This window comes from Muscardinus avellanarius (assembly GCF_963383645.1).
Source record: "Muscardinus avellanarius genome assembly, chromosome: 7".
Lineage (NCBI taxonomy): Eukaryota > Metazoa > Chordata > Mammalia > Rodentia > Gliridae > Muscardinus > Muscardinus avellanarius.
Genome location: NC_137793.1, coordinates 27,835,075 through 27,854,568, shown reverse-complemented (window position 1 = coordinate 27,854,568; position 19,494 = coordinate 27,835,075). Strand labels below are relative to the sequence as shown.

Below are 19,494 nucleotides of genomic sequence, written 5' to 3'. Positions count from 1 at the left end.
CTGGACAAAATTGACAGTAGGGGCTCAGTTAAGATTGTCTAAGCCAGGCATGGTGGCGCACACCTGTAATCCCAGGATTTGGGAGGCTGAGATGGGAGGATTGCAGGTTCGTAGCCAGCCTCGGGAATTTAGTGAGGCCCTCTGCAACCTAGCAAGATCCTGTTTCCAAGTAAAAAATAAAAAATTTAGGTGGGGGTATAGCTTGGAATGGGAATGTCCCTGGGTTTATCCTCAGTGCCAAGGGAGGAAGAACAAAGGTTGTCTGATACTTCTATGACAAAACTTGTACAAATTAAATGCTCATCTAACCTTTTTACCTGAGAAGCAATGACTTCATTTGCAAATGACACTGGAAGATGCACTCTGATCCTGACTTCTATTTGCCAACCAGAAAAAAAAAAAAAAAAAAAGTCAGTTTACTTCACTGGAGGTCTTCGGGGGGGAAAAAAAAGTGACTAAGGTATATGGATTGATGGGACCCTGGGAAAGATGGTTAATATTACCCCAATCAAAATTTTACTTAGGAATAGGCTTTCCCAAGAACTAATAACTCATTAAGAAAAAAAAAACATTAACAGGAATCCAGCCTTTTCAATACAGATTTTAAAATATGAATTGACTCAGATTTGCCTGTGCCTCTACACTCTCCTGCTGTGATGCCAAATAATTAATTATGGCTGATTGGTAATACTGGACTTAAAATATACATTCTTCCGCATTCCACTGAAAAGGGGATTTCAGTCATTATTTGATTTTAAATGACAGGACTACATTAACCTTGTATTGCTGGGCTGTTTTATCTTAAGATTTGAAAACTCCTCTGCTATGTGTATTTGTGTGTGTGTGTGTGTGTGTGTGTGTGTGTGTGTGTGTGTGTTAATGTGGATTGAACCCAGGGACATTCTATCCCCAAGCTCTACCTCCAGCTCTATTTTTTATTTTTATTTTTAATTATTTATTATTATTATTATTATTTGTGCCAGGGATGGAACCCAGAGGCTTTCTATCTTTGGGCTATACTCCAGGACCTATTTGTATTTTATTTGGAAACAGGGTCTCACTAAGGTGCTGAGAGCCTCACTACGTAGCTGAGGCTGGCTTCGAACCTGTGTGATCCTCCTGTCTCATCCTCCCAAGCGTGGGGATTACAAGCGTGCGCCACCACACCCGGCTGTATTTTTATTTTTTGAAACAAGGTCTTGCTAGGTTGATGAGTCTCACTACTTGCTGAGGCTATCATTGAAACTGTGATCCTCCTGTCTCAACCTCCCAAGTACTGGAATTACAGGCATGCATTCCTCCTTTTTTTTCCCCTTGTAGTACTGGGGATTAAACTTAGAGGCATTCTACCTCCAAGTTATACCCCCAGCCTGATTTTTTTTTTTTAAACTGGGTCTCACTCACTTGCGGAGGCTGGCTTTGAACCTGTAATCTGTCTCAGCTTCCCAAGTACTAGGATTACAATCGTGTGCTACCACACCCAGCTTCATTCCTGATTTTTTTTTTTTTTTTTTGCGGGTCTGTGGATGGAACCCAGGGGCATTCTACCTCCAAGCTACAGCCCCTGCCCTATTTTTTTTTTTTTTTTTGAAACCGGGTCTCACTGAGTTGCAGAGGGCCTAAGTAGCTGGGGCTGTCCGCGAACCGCGATCCTCCTGTCTCAGCCTCCCAAGCGTGGGAATTACAAGCGTGCACCACCACGCCCAGCTCCTGCTATTTTTAATAAAAACCTAATGAAGAACTTGGGAGAGTTGCAGCTGGATCACAGAGTTCTTCTGTAATATGTGGATGACTTGGTTATAGACAATTATGAACACTATCTTTTTAAAAACCATTAAAATATTGAACCACTGGAATGAGGTGACCATAAAGTCTACACTAAGAAGGGACTTGCAAAAAACAAATGGATTCAGATTAAACAAAGTACCCAATGTCTGATGTTAGGCAGAAAAGCTATTTTGAGTCTTTGGGGAACCGAGAGATTGGAGATGGATTATGTGGATTCCTGGGAATTTCAGGATTCTCTAGCATTTACATTCCATATTTTGAACTAATAGCAAGACCTCTGAGTGAAGATTTAAAAGCAGGCAACTGTAAAAAATTAAAACAAAGCCTTATGACAGCCCCTAAATTAGAGGTGCCTGATTTTTAAAAAAAAATGGAGTTCAAAAGCCGAGTGAGGTGGCACCTGCTTGTAATCCCAGTACTTGGGAGGCTGAGACAGGAGGATTGCAGCTTCACAGCCAGCCTTAGCTATTTAATGAGGCCCTCTGCAACTTAGTGAGATCCTGCTTCAAAATAAAAGAATGAAAAAAAAATGGTTCTGGAGGTGTATCTTGGAGGTAGAATCCCCAATACCACACACACACACACACACACACAAAAGTTCAAACTATATGAACAGAAAACAGTAAAGCACAAGTTACAGCCATGGTAATATTTTTACAGGCATTAAGAGCCATACCACAGACAATGATCTACTTGTCAAAGCAGCCTGACCATACTGCAAAAGGATGGCCTCCCTGTCTTCAAATAGCTGCAACTTGTGATATACTACTGGAGACTGAGAAATTTACTCTAGGGAAATCCATCACTGTGTTTGTTACTAACCAAGTCCTGATCCTATTAGAACAGAAGGACAAATACTGACTGCTCAAAAATGGAGAGGTACCAGGCCATCCTACCAGACAACCCAAATATCAGCCTTAAGACCATGTCTATCCAGTTACTCTGTTGCCAGCAAGTGATGATGGATCAGTACATTGTGACTGCTTGAAGATCTTGAACACTGCTTACTCTAGCAGATTGGACTTGTCTGATCAGCCAAATCTCTTCACCAATGGGAACAATTTCCTGGACAATGACCAGGAGACAGAAAGCTAGATACACTGTGGTCACTGGACCGCATATATGGAAAGTCAAAGTTTGCCACCTGGAACATCAGCCCAAAAGGCTGAGCTAATTGCTCTCATGAGAACTCTCAGGCTGTCCAAGGGAATGAAGACACCTTCTCAGGATGAACTGAGGCTGACCCCACCAGAACAGAAAAAGCTTTGTTCTTTTTCTCACAAGAAAAAGTTTTCTTGTGAGAACTGATTCCAAGATACAAGTTTTCCTCCTCAATGCAGAGTGACCAAGGACTGTTCTTTAATACAGAACTGATGCAACCAATGAGCAAGGCATTGAACAGCTAGTAGAGACTGCATGCATCCTGAAAGCCCAATCTATCAATCAGGAAAATGGAAAAAATGGATCTTCCTTTAAAGAAATCAATGGCTAGATTATATAAAAACTCATAGTGGGCCGGGAGTGGTGGCGCACGCTTGTAATCCCTGTGCTTGGGAGGCTGAGACAGGAGTAGTGCGCAGGTTTGAAGCCAGCCTCAGCTACTTAGTGCAGGCTCTCAGCAACTTAGTGAGACCCTGTTTCCAAATAAAATATAAAATGGGTCTGGGAGTATAGCCTGGAGGTAGAAAGCCTCTGGGTTCCACCCCTAGTACCACCACCAAAAAAAAAAAAAAAAAAAAAAAAACACCTCATAGTGGGATAACATATAGCCAGGTGTCCCCTCTCTGGAAACAAGTGGACCCCAGAAGTGAGCTTAAATTAAGCACCCATAAAATAATGTAAGGAAAACTTTTCCTGGTGCCCTGGGGAAAAGGAATGTGTTATTAAAGCAGAAAAAAGTACTAGATTGGTACAGTAGGGGAACATATTAACGGCTGTGCATGAACATGTTTTTTTTTAAAGGTCCCTACCAGTTTAAAATTACCATTTCATTCCTCCAGGAAAAACACAAAAGAAAAAAATATGTAAATTCCTGTATTTTCAGTTACAGAGTTAACATAAAGTTTTTTGGATCCCTATTCCCTTTTGCTATTTTTCTGTTTATACTAAGATAATTTTGTTATTCAAGGTTGCTTGAAAGTTTGCTATTTTAGTCAGTCCTAGCTGAATTGTAGACAATTGATAGGTTGACTCTTGGATTAACTTGAGACAATGATGTTCCCTTGATTATAGTATATTATGTTATATTATATATTTTTATTGTATTCCTGAGGGTTGAATCCAGGGGCATTCTACCTCCAGGCTATGCCTTCAGTCCCATTTTTTATTCTTTATTTGGAAATGGTATCATTAAGTTGCAGAAGGCCTCACTGAATATCTGAGGCTAGCCATGAACCCTCAATCCTCATGTCTCAGCCTCCCAAGTAGTGGGGTTATAAGCATGTGCCACCATGCCCAGCTTTTAATTTGAGACTAAAACTAAAGAAAAATACTGTTTTTTTTAAAAAATCCAGACTCCTGTAAGACTTAAACAGATATATGATCTTAATATATGTCTTATTTTGTTATAAAATATAATTTTGACCTATCTCTATATTCATTGAAGAAAATAGAATTTTACCTCAATATTGAAACTTTATAAAGATTGTTTCAAAATGTAAATTTAAGGAAGAAATTAAAGCAGAAAGGAACCAGTGTAATGAGATGAGAGAGATGTGAAGAAACAACACAAATATGAGAATTTTTGGTAAGGAAGAATAAAAAAAAAGAATATTTTGGGGATAACAAAGGATCTTGAGCCGGGTGTGGTGGCGCACGCTTGTAATCCCCGTGCTTGGGAGGCTGAGACAGGAGGATCTCACAGGTTTGAAGCCAGCCTCAGCTACTTAGTGAGGCTCTCAGTAACTTAGTGAGACCCTGTTTCCAAATAAAATATAAAATGGGTCTGGGAGTATAGCCCGGAGGTAGGTTCCACCCCCAGTACCACAAACAAACAAACAAACAAAAAACACCAAAGGATCTTGTATGGCAAGGTAAAGTTTATCCTAAGATTGTCCCAGGCCGGGCATGGTGGTACACATACCTGTTATCCCAGTACTTGGGAAGATGAGACTGGAAAGTAGGTTCAAAGCCAGCCTCAGCAATTTAGCAAGATCCTGTTTCAAAATAAAAAAGTAAATAGAGCTGGGATGCAGCTCAGAGGTAGAATGCCCCTAGGTTTAATCCTGAGCAACACACACACACACACACACACACACACACACACACACACACAGAGTCCCAAATGGTAAGGGAAGACTAGAGTAAAACAAAAAGTTAAAGCAAGTGTCAGAAGGTTTTGTGTGTGTGTGTGTGTGTGTGTGTGTGTGTGTGTGTGTGTGTGTGTAGTACTGGGGATGGAACCCAGAGGCCTTCTACCTCCACGCTACACCTCCAGACCTACTTTATGTTTTATTTGGAAACAGGGTCTCACTAAGTTGCTGAGAGCCTCACTAAGCTGCTGAGGCTGGCTTAAAACTTTCGATCCTCTTGTCTCAGCCTTCCAAGTAGTGGGATTACAAACATGCTTGGCTCATCTCAGAAGGTTACAAAGAATGTTTGTGGAGGATAAAGCTTATGAAAGGAATTTCGCATGTGTGAAAAAGTTGGTTATATTTGAAAATTTTTTTCTTTTTTTTGCGGGTCTGGGGATGGAACCCAGGGGTATTCGACCTCTGAGCTACAGCCCCTGCCCTATTTTTATTCTTTATTTTGAAACCGGGTCTCACTGAGTTGCAGAGGGCCTCACTAAGTAGCTCAGGCTGTCTGCGAACCGCGATCCTCTGGTCTCAGCCTCCCAAATGCTGGACTTACAAGCGTGTGCCACCATGCCTGGCATTGAAGAGCTTACTCTTTTTTTTTTTTGGTGGTACTGGGGTTCCTGGAAGCCCTTCTACCTCTGGGCTACACTCCCAGACCTATTTTTACATTTTTTTATTTGGAAACAGGGTCTCCTAAGACAGCGCACGCGGCTGGCTTCGAACCTACGCGATCCTCCTGTCTCTGCCTCCCAAATGCGGGGATTACAAGCATGCACCACCACGCCCGGTCGAAGAGCTTACTCTTAAAAGAGACTTGATTCCTTTGTTTTTCTTGTTTCTAAACTCTTAAGTTCACTGGTTTCTATGATTTGCTAGTAAATCAATACATTTCTTTTTCTTTCTTCTCAAAGTCTTGTCCCAATTATTTGATTTATCAAATTGGGTCAAGTACCAGGATTCAGTAATACTGGGGATTGATTAGCATTTGTTGCTAATAGAAAGGTTGTGTGAAGCTGGGCATGGTGGCACATGCTTATAACCCCAGCATTTGGGAGGCTGGGACAAGAGGATCACAGTTCATAAGCCGGCCTTAGCTACTTAGTGAGGCCCTTTGCAACTCAGGGAGACCCTGTTTCAGAATAAAGAAAAAAAAAAAAAAAAGGGCTGGGAGGGAGTGTAGCTTGGAGATAGAATTGCCCCTGGGTTCCATCCCCAGCACTGGTGGGGGGGGGGGAGTGTGTGTGGGTAGAGTGGGGAATAGGTGTAGCTCATTGGTAGAGTGCTCACTTAGCAGGCCCTCAGTTTGATCTGCCAAAATAAGTAAATAAATAAAGTGCTTGGGCTTGAATTGGCAGTGGTATAATCATCACCAAATTTCTACCATAATACAGCAAGCAGGGCACCTGTGCCTGGTTCAAACTCTGCTTCTGGCAGAAGAGAAACCACCTCTACCAGAAGCAGGTGGACCAGATCTTCAAGGTGTGGATTTCCCGCTATAGTTTGGTTTAACTTAGGGTAGACAAGAACCCTTCCATCACTGTCTCACTTTTGCTTGCTTGTTTTCCCCAACTAGGTGAGAGTTGGAGAGATAAAGATCCTGGAAAGTAGCAAAAACTTACGGGTGTGGCTAGGATACTGTCCCTAAATCCCGGAGATGCAGTAACTTCCTCTCTTTTTGGGGAGAGACCAGGTCAGGTGTCCAGCACCAGCTAAGGCTTAAGTCTCACGAGATGTCTGGCATCTACAATTCTTTACCACATCCTGTGTTATATTTAGTGAAAAGTCTAACATCAATATTAATTCAACAAGTTTTTATTATGCACCTGTGCAGCTGTGGCACTGATGCCACAGGATTGGAGGAATGTGGAGAATGCTTCTCAGATGTGGAATCTCTGCTTCCATGGCAAGTTGGAGACATAGCTCACCTGCAGGCTGAGCCCTGGTGAGAAGGGACCACTACCTGTTCTCAGCTGAGGCCACACTATCAGTAGCCAAAGGGGAAGATGGGTAAATTTGGTCCTGTACCACCCATTGGGACAGGGCAATGGGCTAGAGGGCTGTCCTACCTTTTCTCAAAGCAAGTAACCCCCCTTACTTTTATGTGAGATAAACCTGTGATCTGAGTGCTGTCACCCAGGAGGGTTTCCAAATCCTTCAGCAACATGATCTTCCAGTTATTGAGGTGCCTTAGTTGGCTTGAGGTTTATAGTGGGGGCTTCTTGACATTTGGTGGGGACTTAGAAACAGCCTGCTCATGGGTACATCCTTTGTGTAGTATCAGGGATTGAACCCAGGGGCATTCTACCTCAGCTATACCGCCATCCCTATTTTATGTTTCATTTTGCAACAGGGTTTTGCTAGGTTGGCAAGGTGAGTCTTGAACCTGTGACCCTCCTGTATCAGCCTTTCAAGTACTGTGATTACAGGTGTGTGCCAACATGCTTTTGGTGCCTTTATTTATGACCTGCTTTTGGATGTAAAATGCACCAGTAAGTACATCAATGATCTGCTTTCAAATGACTGCAGCAGAAAAGGAAACAATCTCCCTAAGACTGTCAAGCCTCATGCAAGAGAAGGGGTGAGTGGTGGCATAAATGTGTACCGAGCCTAGCTTCTACCTGGTATCTTCCCATCCCTTGGTCTTAAAGTTCTGACTTCTCCCTTTTCAGGCAGATCAGTGCAAGAAACAAAACTATTTAGAAACTAAGATCTTTGACAGTTTATTTCTTGTTCAACATGTGACAAAATGGTTTTATTGCATTTGGCATTTCTGGGCATATAAAAATGCATCTACCCAGACTTAGAAATTTAATTGTAAAATCTTGCAGGTCTTCTATTGGGCTTGAGGTGGAAGAATCTTGATGGGAAATCCACGTAGGTGCTGTGGAGGACCAGGCACCTGCAACTCCTCTACCTGGGCTTCTTCTTGCCCAGGGGACCGGATGCACTGAGAACACAGAACACCAGCTTGGCTGCTGCTCTGGGGGTCCAGCTACAGCCCCATGCCTCCTCATCACTGAGCCTGGCTGACGTGATGTCCCAGGACCAGACCATGTTTTGACTTCTCAAGAATTTCACTAACAACGGTCAGTCACTCATAGTTCAGAACCTGAGGTGCTGAGCTTTAAAAGTATGGGTTGAGATTCTTCCACACAGAGGACATGGGCCCTGGCAGGTTTGAACCTCACCTTTGATGAAGGGCAGAAGTTTAACAAAGCTAGAACTGACTCATCTGAATTGGGAATAACAGCACCACAGGATTATCTGGGGTTTGGGTTTGAACTGTATCACCTCAAAATTCTAGTGTTGAGGTCCCTACCCCTATTACCTCAGAATGTGACTTTTTAGAAGTGGTTGCTGCAGAGGCAGGTGAGGCCATAGTGAAGCCAGTGGGATGGGCCACCACCCATGGATGGCTTCTTGCACAGAAAAGATGCTACAGACAGAAACACAGGTGGCAGTGAGAGGAAGGGCACGGTGATGTGTCTTCAAACCAAGGGACCATCGTCAGCAAGCCACCACAGAGAAGACAGAGCTTGGAGGCTTCACCCATGCCTGAAAACCACCCTGCTAATACCTTAGTCTCAGATCCCCATGAAATACCTCTCAGCTGCTGTGGGGGTTCTAGGAACCTAACGCAATTGGTGCCCTAAGTTAGTACATATGTAGATGGCGCTTCATGGAATGTTCTGACTTGGGTCTGGCTCACCCAGAATCCCTCTAGGGACTGGGCTCCCTATCCCAGGAGTGGGGGGAGGAATTTTAGTGACTTTTAAATGAGGGTCACTTGGCTTCCGCCCCACAAAGAGTCACCAAGGACCTGGGTGTAAGGAAGACATGTTGAGAGGTGAGCAGCATAGGTTAGAATGTGAGCTTTGCCCCCACTGTGATGATGACATTTCCTACCTGAGGAAGGAGCCCTGGGGCCCTTCACCATAGGCTCCAAGCCCCAAAGAAGGGTCTGGGGTGCTCCCGTGCACACGATGGGGGCTGAGGCTGAGTTCTCATGGCACCACATGGCTTGGTATGTTAGGCCCACCAGCCCCATCTACCACCTGGTAGAAACTACTCATTGGGACAGAAGCCACCTGGGTACCTCAGTATCTGGTGTTTGGACAGGGCAGTCGGGCATCACTGGGGTGTAGGGGATAGTCTTTCCGAGGGCATGGCAAGCACCGGGCGGGGCCTCTGAGACAGACCCAGGGGCATGGGGCGCGGGTGGCAACACGCCTCCTTGCCTTTTTTGGCGCGGCCACTCATCATCGGAGGAGGAAGGGGCGCCACGGCACCAGGAGAAGTGGGGCGCTACCTGAGAGCAGAGGGCAGGAGGAGGGGCCCCCCTCCAGGGCAGGGGGGTGGGCGGTGCACGGAGGGCGCACTCCCTCAGTAGGAGTTCAGAGCCTGCTTGGAGCGCCGCTTCAGGTGCAGGCGCTGGTGGCGAAGGAGGTCGTAGTTCTGCCGGAAGGTCTTGACGCAGTACCGGCAGCGGAAAGGCCGCGCCTCGTCCTGGAGGTGCGCCCTGCTGCGGTGCCGCGCCAGCTGGTCTTGCCGCTGGAACAGCTTCCCGCAGTCCCGGCACCGGGTGTCCTGTGTGTCCTGCGGGGCCTTGCTCGTTTGCTCCAGCCCCTCCTCCAATCCATCTGTAGGCAGGTGTATCCGCCGGTGGGACAGCAGGTGCGAGTTGAGGCGGAAGCTCTTCCCGCAGGCGCTGCACCGGAAGGGCTTTTGGGCCTCATGGGCCTCCAGGTGCCCGTCCAGGTCCTCACTGTCACTGAACATCTCCCCACACACCGAGCACTCGTGCGGTTTCTGCTCCCTGCGGCTGCGCAGGTGCCGGATGAAGTTGACCCTCCAGCGGAAGATCTTGCCGCAGTTTGGGCACACATAGGACTTCTTGGAGGTCTGTGTCTCACCCCCGGGCTCCGAGCCGCCCCGGTGGGAAGCGGAGAGGCTGCGCTGCTGCTTGGGGCTCCGTGACTCGTCAGTGCAGCACGGGCCCTGCTGTGAGTCCTCGTCTCCGGAGCTGGATAGAACGATCTCGATGGTTACCTCCTCATCCAGGCCATGCTTCAGGGGTGGCGGGTCCCCTGTAGCTACAGAAAACGTGCAGGTCAATGGTGCTCCCCTGGCCCCCTGCCAGTCCCTGAGTCCTATCATGGGAGGCCAGCGGGAGCCCTGAAACCTTCAGTTTTCCGGGGTCCCTGGTGGTCACCGGGGTCCCCATCTGCACTGCAGAGGCCACTGGTGCAGTCTGAGAAGGAAATATCTGCATGGGCTGTGCTGTTTTTTGGCTTCCCTGCTACTCCCCTTGACCCCTCACCTTCAACCTGCTTTCCCCTAGCCAGAGACCCGAGTTCCAAGAACTGGTATCGATCTATGCAAAACCCTGAAGGTTTACACATCACTATCACCTTACTTAGCCAGGCATGGTGGAATATCCTGCCAGGATATGATAAAGACCCCTTTATTCCATGAACCCAGTTGCATAGGATGCCAGCTCCCACTGGAGTGCCGTCTCATGCTTGGCTTCGGACACGCACAACCCAATCTGCTTTGGACACCAGCTAGTGACACTGCTGTGTTACACGCTTGAGTGAACTGAGGTGGCCTGTTGGGGGGGTGAAGTTAGAAATAGGCTCAGAATGTGCTGCCCCCCAGATTCCAGATGACCCAAGGCCAACAAAACACCACCAGCAAGGGACAGTGTGTGAACCCAGTCTCTGTACCTCTGGAAGCCACCCTGATGCACGTGCCCAGGCAAGGATGTCTGGCATTTAGTGGAACCTGAGTTTGGTAATTAGTGTCTGAGCCCCAAGGATATTCAAGATGGGGACAATTTATCTTTTGCCTCTGGTGAGGTTTGCCAAAAGGATTCAGAATCCAGATGGAGGCTGCTCCTATTGTCTGCAGTCCTTTGCAGCTTTGGTATTCTGGAAAAATGATCCCTCGTGACAAGACTGCCCTGGCATTCTGGCCTTTCCTGACCAGGGAACAGACGCCCTCACTACCTGAAGGCAGGGCTGCCTCAGCATCCTGCCTCAGTCCACTCAGAAGGCAAGGAGCAGTGGTCTGGGAGTCAGCTGAAAAGGTTCTTAGCAACATGGTTCCAGGGCAAGCAAGCGGCTCATGACAGACAGCAGCATCAGGCCCCTAATGCTAACACACACACACACACACACACACACACACACACACACACACACACACCTCATTCTAACACATTCCAGCAACACACACTTGCACCACAAGTGTGCATTCACCCTGTGCACATTCACAACACACACATCTGTGCGTGGACCACTGTTGTCTGTACCCCTTACCTGGGCAGGTACTCTGACTGAGTACCACCTGCTGGCATGCCTGGGGCTCTGGTCCCTGCAGTTCCTCCCATGTCTTGTCTTCCACCTGGAATGGCTGCATGCTGGGAACATCTTTCCACAAAAGAAAAGGGAAAGAGTGACTATCTTCTCCTGGCATTGCTAACCTAGGAAGGGGCCTGGGCAGGTGTAGGCTGCTTTCCCCAGGCTGCATGAAGGGCCACCTGTGTTTGCTAAGTTAAAATTGAAGGGGCAGGTGCCATGAACCCAGGCCAGAAGCCACACAGAACTATTGTTTTGCCTATTCTCTGTGGCCAGAGACCATTAACTGAGGTTACCTCCACTTTCTGAGGTGGGCTCTCCAGACCTGCAGGCCCCAGGGGTATTCTGCATGGCTGTGTGGGAGGCAAGATGGTGGCATACATCTCTGGGGACCCTGGTGCTTGTCCCAGGTAGGGATGGTGCACCAAATCTTGGCCTGCCCAGTACCAATGCCAGGTCTCAAAGGGAAGAGGGTGTGGGGCTGCTGCTAACTCCATGCAAACTCTTTCCCTTGAAGAAGCAGATCCTTTGAAGCATCGGAGCAGAGGTCACAAACAGGAGCTGGTGACTGCTGGGACACTACGTGCTGAGGAACCCAGTACCTTCTGTGTCATGTCCTAGCACACTGCACACTGTCAGAGGACAGAGGGGGAGCCAGACAGGGGAGGCATCTGGAGGTGCTGTGCTGAGCCCATGAGAGGGGATGCCCCCACTCTGGTTTCTCATAAGCATCTGACCTCACTCTTGGGTGGGCTGTGGAATTGTCAGCACCCACCAGGAACTACTTATAGGCAGAACAGAAAGAAATTCCCATGATTTCTCAGTCTCTAGTGGAGGGGGCTGGCCCCCACAGATGGCAAAATTAAGACCCCTCCATTCTTTCTGTAAGACACAGAGCACCAAGACAGAGTCTGGGGGAGGTGGGTAGAAACTGGGGAGCCGGCCCAACCTGTAATCATTACTCACATACCTAAGTAGGAGACCTGGGGTGCTTCTCTTTCCTGGAGGTCCTGCAACTCCGGAACCCACGACTCACTCTCCTCTCCCTGGGAGAGATCTGGCTGGGCTGTTGGGTCATCTGTTCACAGAGGGCAGAACATACCTTTGTCAGCATCCAGGACAGGCTGAGAGACCCATCATGCCCAGGGGAGAGAAGCAGGCTGCCTGATGGGTCATGACACAATAAGGGAATAAGTGGGGCTACAGCCTGGAAAGGCCAGCGTGAGTGCGGAGGGACAGGAGAGGGCGCAGGTGCAGAGAGCTGTGCGCTGGACATCTCGCTGGGGTCCAGCAGGTAAGAGGGACAGGAGGAAACTAGAGACCCTGTTTGTTTTTATGGGACAGATAGCAGGTACACCTAATGTACAGGTGGAGGGGCAGCAGGTGACGGTCAGATGGACAAACTACCTGCAGGGCCATGAAACATATGACCTGTCGAGGCCAGAGGGCAAAGAGACCTGTGGCGGCCCCAGCTCCCTGTTCTTATAGAAAGAGGCTGACCTGGTCTAGGTGGATGGGGGAATTCAGTCTTACCCAGAGGCAGTGAGACCCCATACTCCTCCCCAATGACAAACTCTCCATGGAAGCCAGTCTGGGCAGGGTCAAGGAGGGACCAGTCCTCTTCAGAGAAGCATAAGATCATGTCCTTAAATGGAGAAACCCGGTTCTGAAACCACAGAACAGGGAAGCCTCAGTTGATGGACGAGCTGGGTATCCTAGTCCATTCAGACCGAGGAGACAAAATGCCGTAGACGTAAAACAGCAGCATCGGCCTCACAGTTCTGGAGGCTGGGAACACAGCCATCTCGATGTGGTGGAAGCGGCAAGGGCAAGGGAGCTTTCTGGGATCTAACAGGTTTCTGCTACCTGCTTATATCACACAGTTCAAAAGTACACACTACCTCTGGTCCTCCAGACTGAAATGTAAGCCAAATGGAACCACAAAACTCACGCTAACATCAGCAGCGTATGGAGGCACATGCACAGTAACTAATACAGCTTGCTGTGTGCACAAAGACACCTCTCCCAAGTAAAAATCCATTTAGAAAACATTAGCAAAGAAGCCCCCTGCCGGGCGTGGTGGCACACACTTGTAATCCCCGCACTTGGGAGGCTGAGACAGGAGGATAGCACAGGTTCAAAGCCAGCCTCAGCTACTTAGTGAGACCCTGTTTTCAAATAAAATATAAAATAGGTCTGGAATTACAGCCTGGAGGTAGAAAGCCTCTGGGTTCCACCCCTAGTACCAAGAAAGAAAGAAAGAAAGAAATAAGAAAGAAAGAAAGAAAGAAAGAAAGAAGAAAGAAAAGAAAAAAAAAAAAAACCTGGCTCCAAAGGCACTCAGGATAAGGTCAGAAACAACCTCTTTAGTGTCTTTTTTAGTTGGTTATCAGCAAAAATAGGGTCACTGCTCAGGGTGATTTAATAAGTACGGTGAAGCCAGGTGTAGTGGTGCATGCTTGTAATACCAGCATTTGGGAGGCTGAGACAGGAGGATGATGATTTGCTGACAGCCTCAGCTACTTAGTAAGGCCCTTTGCAACTCAGTGAGACCCTGTTTCAAAATAAAGAATAAAAAATAGGGCTGGAGTGCAGCTCGGAGGTAGAAAGTCCCTGGGTTCCTCCCCAGTATAGCAAAAACCAAACAAAATAAGCAAACAAAAAACCCTTTACTTTGCATTCTTTTGGTTGTTCTTATCTCTAAAAGCTTTATCTTCTGTCTTTCTCAACTATGTAAAATGGTAGATGAAATTCCACCAACGTCACACTCACTCAGAAGCCTGGGCCGACTTCCCATGGCCTCCTAGAAGAAGCCATTTCCCAATAAACTGCAGAACCAATAGTGACATGTTAGATGCTCTCTCTCCACCACCCTCTTGCTTCATAGCTGCACTTTGTGTGTGTGTGTGTGTGTGGTACTGGGGGTGGAACCCAGGGGCTTTTCTACCTCCAGGCTATACTCCCAGACCTATTTTATATTTTATTTGGAAACAGGGTCTCACTAAGTTGCTGAGAGCCTAAGTAGCTGAGGCTGGCTTCAAACATGTGCGATCCTCCTTGTTCTCAGCCTCCCAAGTACTGGGATTATAAACCTGCGCCACCACGCCCGGCTCATAATTGCACTTCTAAAAGACCTTTCACCTTTATCTATAAATTTCCCTCTTCCATGAACATAACTTCCTAAGAATAAGCCTTCCTAATGATGTGGAATGTAACCTGATTAAGACGACTGCTTGAGCCCGGGCATCTTGGTGCACACTTGTAATCCCAGTACTTTGGAGGCTGAGATAGGAGGATCACAGGTTCGCAGTCATCCTCAGCTACTTAGTAAGGCCCTCTGTAACTTAGTGAGACTCTATTTCAAAATAAAAAGAATAGCTGGGCATGGTGGCACATGCTCGTAATCCCAGCATTTGGGAGGCTGAGACAGGAGGATTGTGGTTCACAGACAGCCTCAGCTACTTAGTGAGGCCCTTTGCAACTCAGTAAGACCCTGTTTCAAAGTAAAGAATACAAAAATACAGCTGAGGGTGTAGCTCGAAGGTATAATACCCCTGGGTTCCATCTCCAATACCCGAAAAAAAAAGTATGTATATATATAAAAGAATAAAAAATAGGGCTGGGGAGTATAGCTTGGAGGTAGAATTCCCCTGGGTTCAATCTCTAGTACTGAAAAAAAAAAAAAAAAGATGATTGCTATGATGGTGCATACCTGTAATTCCAGCTATGCAGGAGGCTGAAGTAGGAGAACCCCAAGTTTGAGGCTAGCCTGGGCAACTTAGCAAGACCCTATCTCAAACTGAAGAATAAAAAGAGCTGGGGTCTAGCTCAATGATAAAGCACCCCTGGGTTCAATCCCAGCACACACATAGAAAAAAAGAAAACCGAAACCCAAACAAAACTTAATGTTGCATCCATTAGCAATGCTTCTCTGAAAGGTCCCAATAAAAAGGGGGAACAATAAGAGAAGTCTGAGATATCTAGAGGTAAGTTATAGGCCAGAGAATAGAGGGAAGATCAAGAAAAAAAAAAGAAGCTGACGCAGGCCTCTCTCCTCTACAGTGATGGTTACCCTCCAGACCACATCACATTCTACTTTTAGAACCAAGGAAGAAGCAGCACAAATGTGTCTGCCCTAATCTCCCGTCCCAAGACCCCGCCTGCTTGCTGTTGTCTTGTCTCCTTTGTGGGGCAAACAGAGGTTCAGTGTGAACAATTTGTGCTGCGTCTCCCCAAAAGTTCACTGTAAAACGCCTTGGCCCCTCAGGTCTGGTGGCTGATTGTCCAGCTGCTATCTGGCTGTGCTTCTGGTGGCTTAGGAAAAAGTGCCCTTCACCTCTGGCTGGCCTCTGGGCAGCTCAGTCAACATTTCAGAGGCCTCTTGGTGCCAGAGTGTTGATTTATGGGGACAGCGGATGGCTTGGTTCTGGTGAGGGCCTGCTTCCTCCATCAGAGGTGGAAATCATTTGACTTTGTTCTTACTTGGCAGAAGGACAAGGCAGGTCCCTTGGGCCTCTTTTATATTAATGCCACGCATAAAGCTCTGAGTTTATTACTTAATCACCTCCCAAAGGCCCTACCTGCCTCTTAATATCATCATCATCATCATGTTAGCATTTCAAAAATTTATATATTTGAACCAAGGGCCTTGTGCCACAGTAAAATGACCCCTCCCCTATAAGGGAGAAAAATTAAAATGACAGCAGATTTTTTACCAGAAACCATGGGGGCCTGAAGGAAATGGCACATTTTTTAAGTGCCAAAAACCTCAACCTGCACCAGGCGTGGTGGCGCACGCTAGTAATCCCAGCATTCAGGAGGCTGAGACTGAGGGATTGAGGTTCGCGAACAGCCTCAGCTACTTAGTGAGGCCCTCCGCAACTTAATGAGACCCCGTTTCAAAATAAAGAATAAAAAATAGGAGTGGGGGTGTAGCTTGGAGGTAGAATGCCCCTGAGTTCAATTCCCAGTACTGCAAAAACAAAAAGGAAAAACAAACAAACAAACAAACAAACAAACAAAAAACCCCAGGGTCTTTTTAAGTTGTTAAGAATCTCACTACTTGCTCAGGATGTCTTCGAACCTGTAATACTCTGATCTCAGCCTCCCATGTACTGGGATTATAGGTGTGCACCACCGCGCCTGGCAAATATATATTTTCTAGCTGGGCATAGTAGCACACATCTGTAATCCCAGTACTTGGGAGGCTGAGACAATAGTACCACAAGTTTGAGGGCAGTCTCAACTTAGTGGGACCCTGTCTCAAAATAAAAATAAAAAGGGCTGGGGGTGTAGCTTGGAGATAGAATGCCCGCAGGTTCAAACCCCTCCCCCCAAAATTATTACTAAAAAAAACCATATGAAAATCACATATATTTGTTTCTCAGATATAACTATTGTTCTGCTGAATATTCTATTAAAAAACATCCTGTAAGGTAAAGTGGCAGAGGGTCTCCTTTTCTCGGGGGAACTTATTGCTGTTGAGATGGCCCATCAGCTGGGACTCACTGAAACTGATTGGTCTGGCATGGTGGGTGGATCATAAGCCTAGGAACAGGGAGACCTGCATTGGCCAGTCCTGCCTGGGGGCTTTCCAGAGCTCAGTGCATACTGGCCAGAGGGGAGAGCCCCTGGGAACACAGCCTGGTCAGGCAGCCGCCAGCTGCGGACAAGAGATCACTCACCGAGGGCAGCTGGAAAGTGGTCACCTGCGGCACATCCCTCACACTCTCCTCCTGAAGAAGGGAAGCATCTTGTGGAACTGAAAGAGACAGGAATGGGTGTTGTAAAGGGAGCCAGGCTTGGCGCTGACTCCTCTGGACTCCCAAGAGCTCTTCTTTGCTCCAGCTTTTTGGCAAGCAAGGAAAATCAGCCATTAACAGGGAGCCACTCCCTGGTCTTTCCATAAAACCCCAATTTCTTTTCTCACATGTCAGGGGAAGATTACAGGATGACGCATGTATGAGCCACGTGGCACACCAGGTGGGTTCTGTTACTGTTTCTTGATATGACAGTATGGCTGTCCCTGGGGCAGCCTGGTTCAGGTTGGCATTGCCAATGGTCCTTTATTTTGTCTCTAAAAGATTGGAACAATCGCCGGGCGTGGTGGCGCACGCTTGTAATCCCCATGTTTGGGAGGCGGAGACAGGAGGATCGCGCAGGTTTGAAGCCAGAGCACTGGCTTAAGAGACCCTGTTTCCAAATAAAAATATAAAATAGGTCTGGGAGTGTAGCCCAGAGGTAGAAGGGCTTCCTTCCAGGAAACCCAGTACCACCAAAAAAAAAAAAAAAAAAAAAAAATTGGAATAAAGGTAAAAACTCAATGGAGCTGTGGTTTGGGAAGGACCATGGTCATCCCAGTTTCTCCGGAGGGCTGGGGCAGGGGGGTCACTTGAGTTCAAAAGGCAGAGGCCAGTCTGGGCAACACAGAGAGACTATGCCTCAAAAAAAGAAGAAAGAAAAGAAGGGTTGCTGGCAAGGAGGATCTCTGTGGGGCTCCAGTGTCATACAAATTTAGTTACCTATTTAGTAAGTGTCATACAAATTAGTTACACATTTGCAAGTCTACAAATTGCAAAGCTCCATAAGAAAGACTTATCCGAGGGAAAGGTGAGAGTAGGAAAAAAGAGAATCCTGCATGCTGAGGGTGGGAAGGTAAATCATGTGCAGCCATTGTAGAAGACCATACAGTGGCTCCTCACAAAGCTAGACAGGACTTCCATGTGACCCAGCTGTCCCTCTCCTGAGTGAATACTTAAGAGATGGGAAACATCTCTTGAAGGAATGGGATTAGTTCCTCAAAGAGATACTTCCATTACTGACTGCAGCATGGGTCTCAGCAGCCCAGCTGTGGAGCCAACCTAGGAGGTCCTCAGTGGATGGATGGATGGCTGAAACATGGTATAACATGTGGCGAGACACTAACTGGCCAGGTAAGGGTGGGTCTTGTTATTGGTGACAACATGGGTGGACCTGGAGGATATTATGCTAAAAGACATAAGCCAGGCACAGAGGGCAAACACTACCATCTTGCTTACACATCAGATCTAAAAACTTGCACTCACAGAGCAGAGAGGAGGAAGATGTTTACCAGAGGCTGGGAGGGGTGGTTGGGAGATGCTGGTCAGAGGGTACAAGTCTCAGTCAGAAATAACTTTCGGAGATGAACTTGTACATCATAGGGATTGTGATTAATAACAGTGGATGATAGCGGGCGTGGTGGCGCATGCTTGTAATCCCCGCGCTTGGGAGGCTGAGACAGGAGGATCATACAGATTCGAAGCCAGTCTCAGCTACTAAGTGAGGCTCTCAGCAACTTAGCGAGACCCTGTTTCCAAATAAAATATAAAATAGGTCTGGGAGTGTAACCCGGAGGTAGAAGGCCTCTGGGTTCCATCTCCAGTACCACCAAAAAACCCAACCAACCAACCAAACAAACAAACAAAACAGTGGATGATATCATTGAAAACTGTTAAAAATAGATTTTAAGTATTTTTTACCATAATAAATGACTAAGTAAGTTGGGCGTGGTGGTGCATGCTTGTAATCCCAGCATTCAGGAGGCTGAGATTGGAGGATCACGGTTCGCGGACAGCCTCAGCTACTTAAGTGAGGCCCTCTGCAACTCAGTGAGACCCGGTTTCAAAATAAAGAATAAAAAATAGGGCAGGGGGTGTAGCTCGGAGGTCGAATGCCCCTGGGTTCCATCTCCAGACCCACATAAATAAATAAATAAATAAATAAATAAATAAATAATGACTGAGTAAGCCAGAGGCTGAGACAGGAGGATCACAGTTTCACGGCCAGCCTCAGCAACCTTGTGAGGCCCTCCACAACTTAGTAAAACCCTGTTTAAAAAAAAAAAAAGGGCTTGGGGTTAGTTCAGAGGTAGAATGCCTCTGGGTTCAATCTCTAGTACCCCTCCAACAAAAGGCTAAGTTTATGAGGTAGTACATATGTTAACTAGCCTGCTTAATTATTTCAAAATGTATCATATTACATAATTCACTATAAATTTGTATACTTTTTATCTGCCAATTAAAAAAAAT

The 19,494-nt window shown here is 46.8% G+C and overlaps 1 protein-coding gene across 1 annotated transcript in view; it reads right to left on the bottom strand.

The window, feature by feature from the left end:
• Nucleotides 1–9,470: 9,470 nt before the first annotated feature.
• Nucleotides 9,471–19,494, bottom strand: part of LOC308265221 (zinc finger protein 496-like) — a gene marked incomplete at both ends in the record, with an annotated part of 15,686 nt that continues 5,662 nt past the window's right edge. The window contains 5 exons of the mRNA XM_080698812.1: nucleotides 9,471–10,180; nucleotides 11,408–11,518; nucleotides 12,417–12,524; nucleotides 12,980–13,112; nucleotides 17,131–17,207. Of these exons, the coding sequence (XP_080554938.1) occupies nucleotides 9,471–10,180; nucleotides 11,408–11,518; nucleotides 12,417–12,524; nucleotides 12,980–13,112; nucleotides 17,131–17,207 (1,139 nt within the window). The remainder of the gene's footprint in view (nucleotides 10,181–11,407; nucleotides 11,519–12,416; nucleotides 12,525–12,979; nucleotides 13,113–17,130; nucleotides 17,208–19,494) is intronic.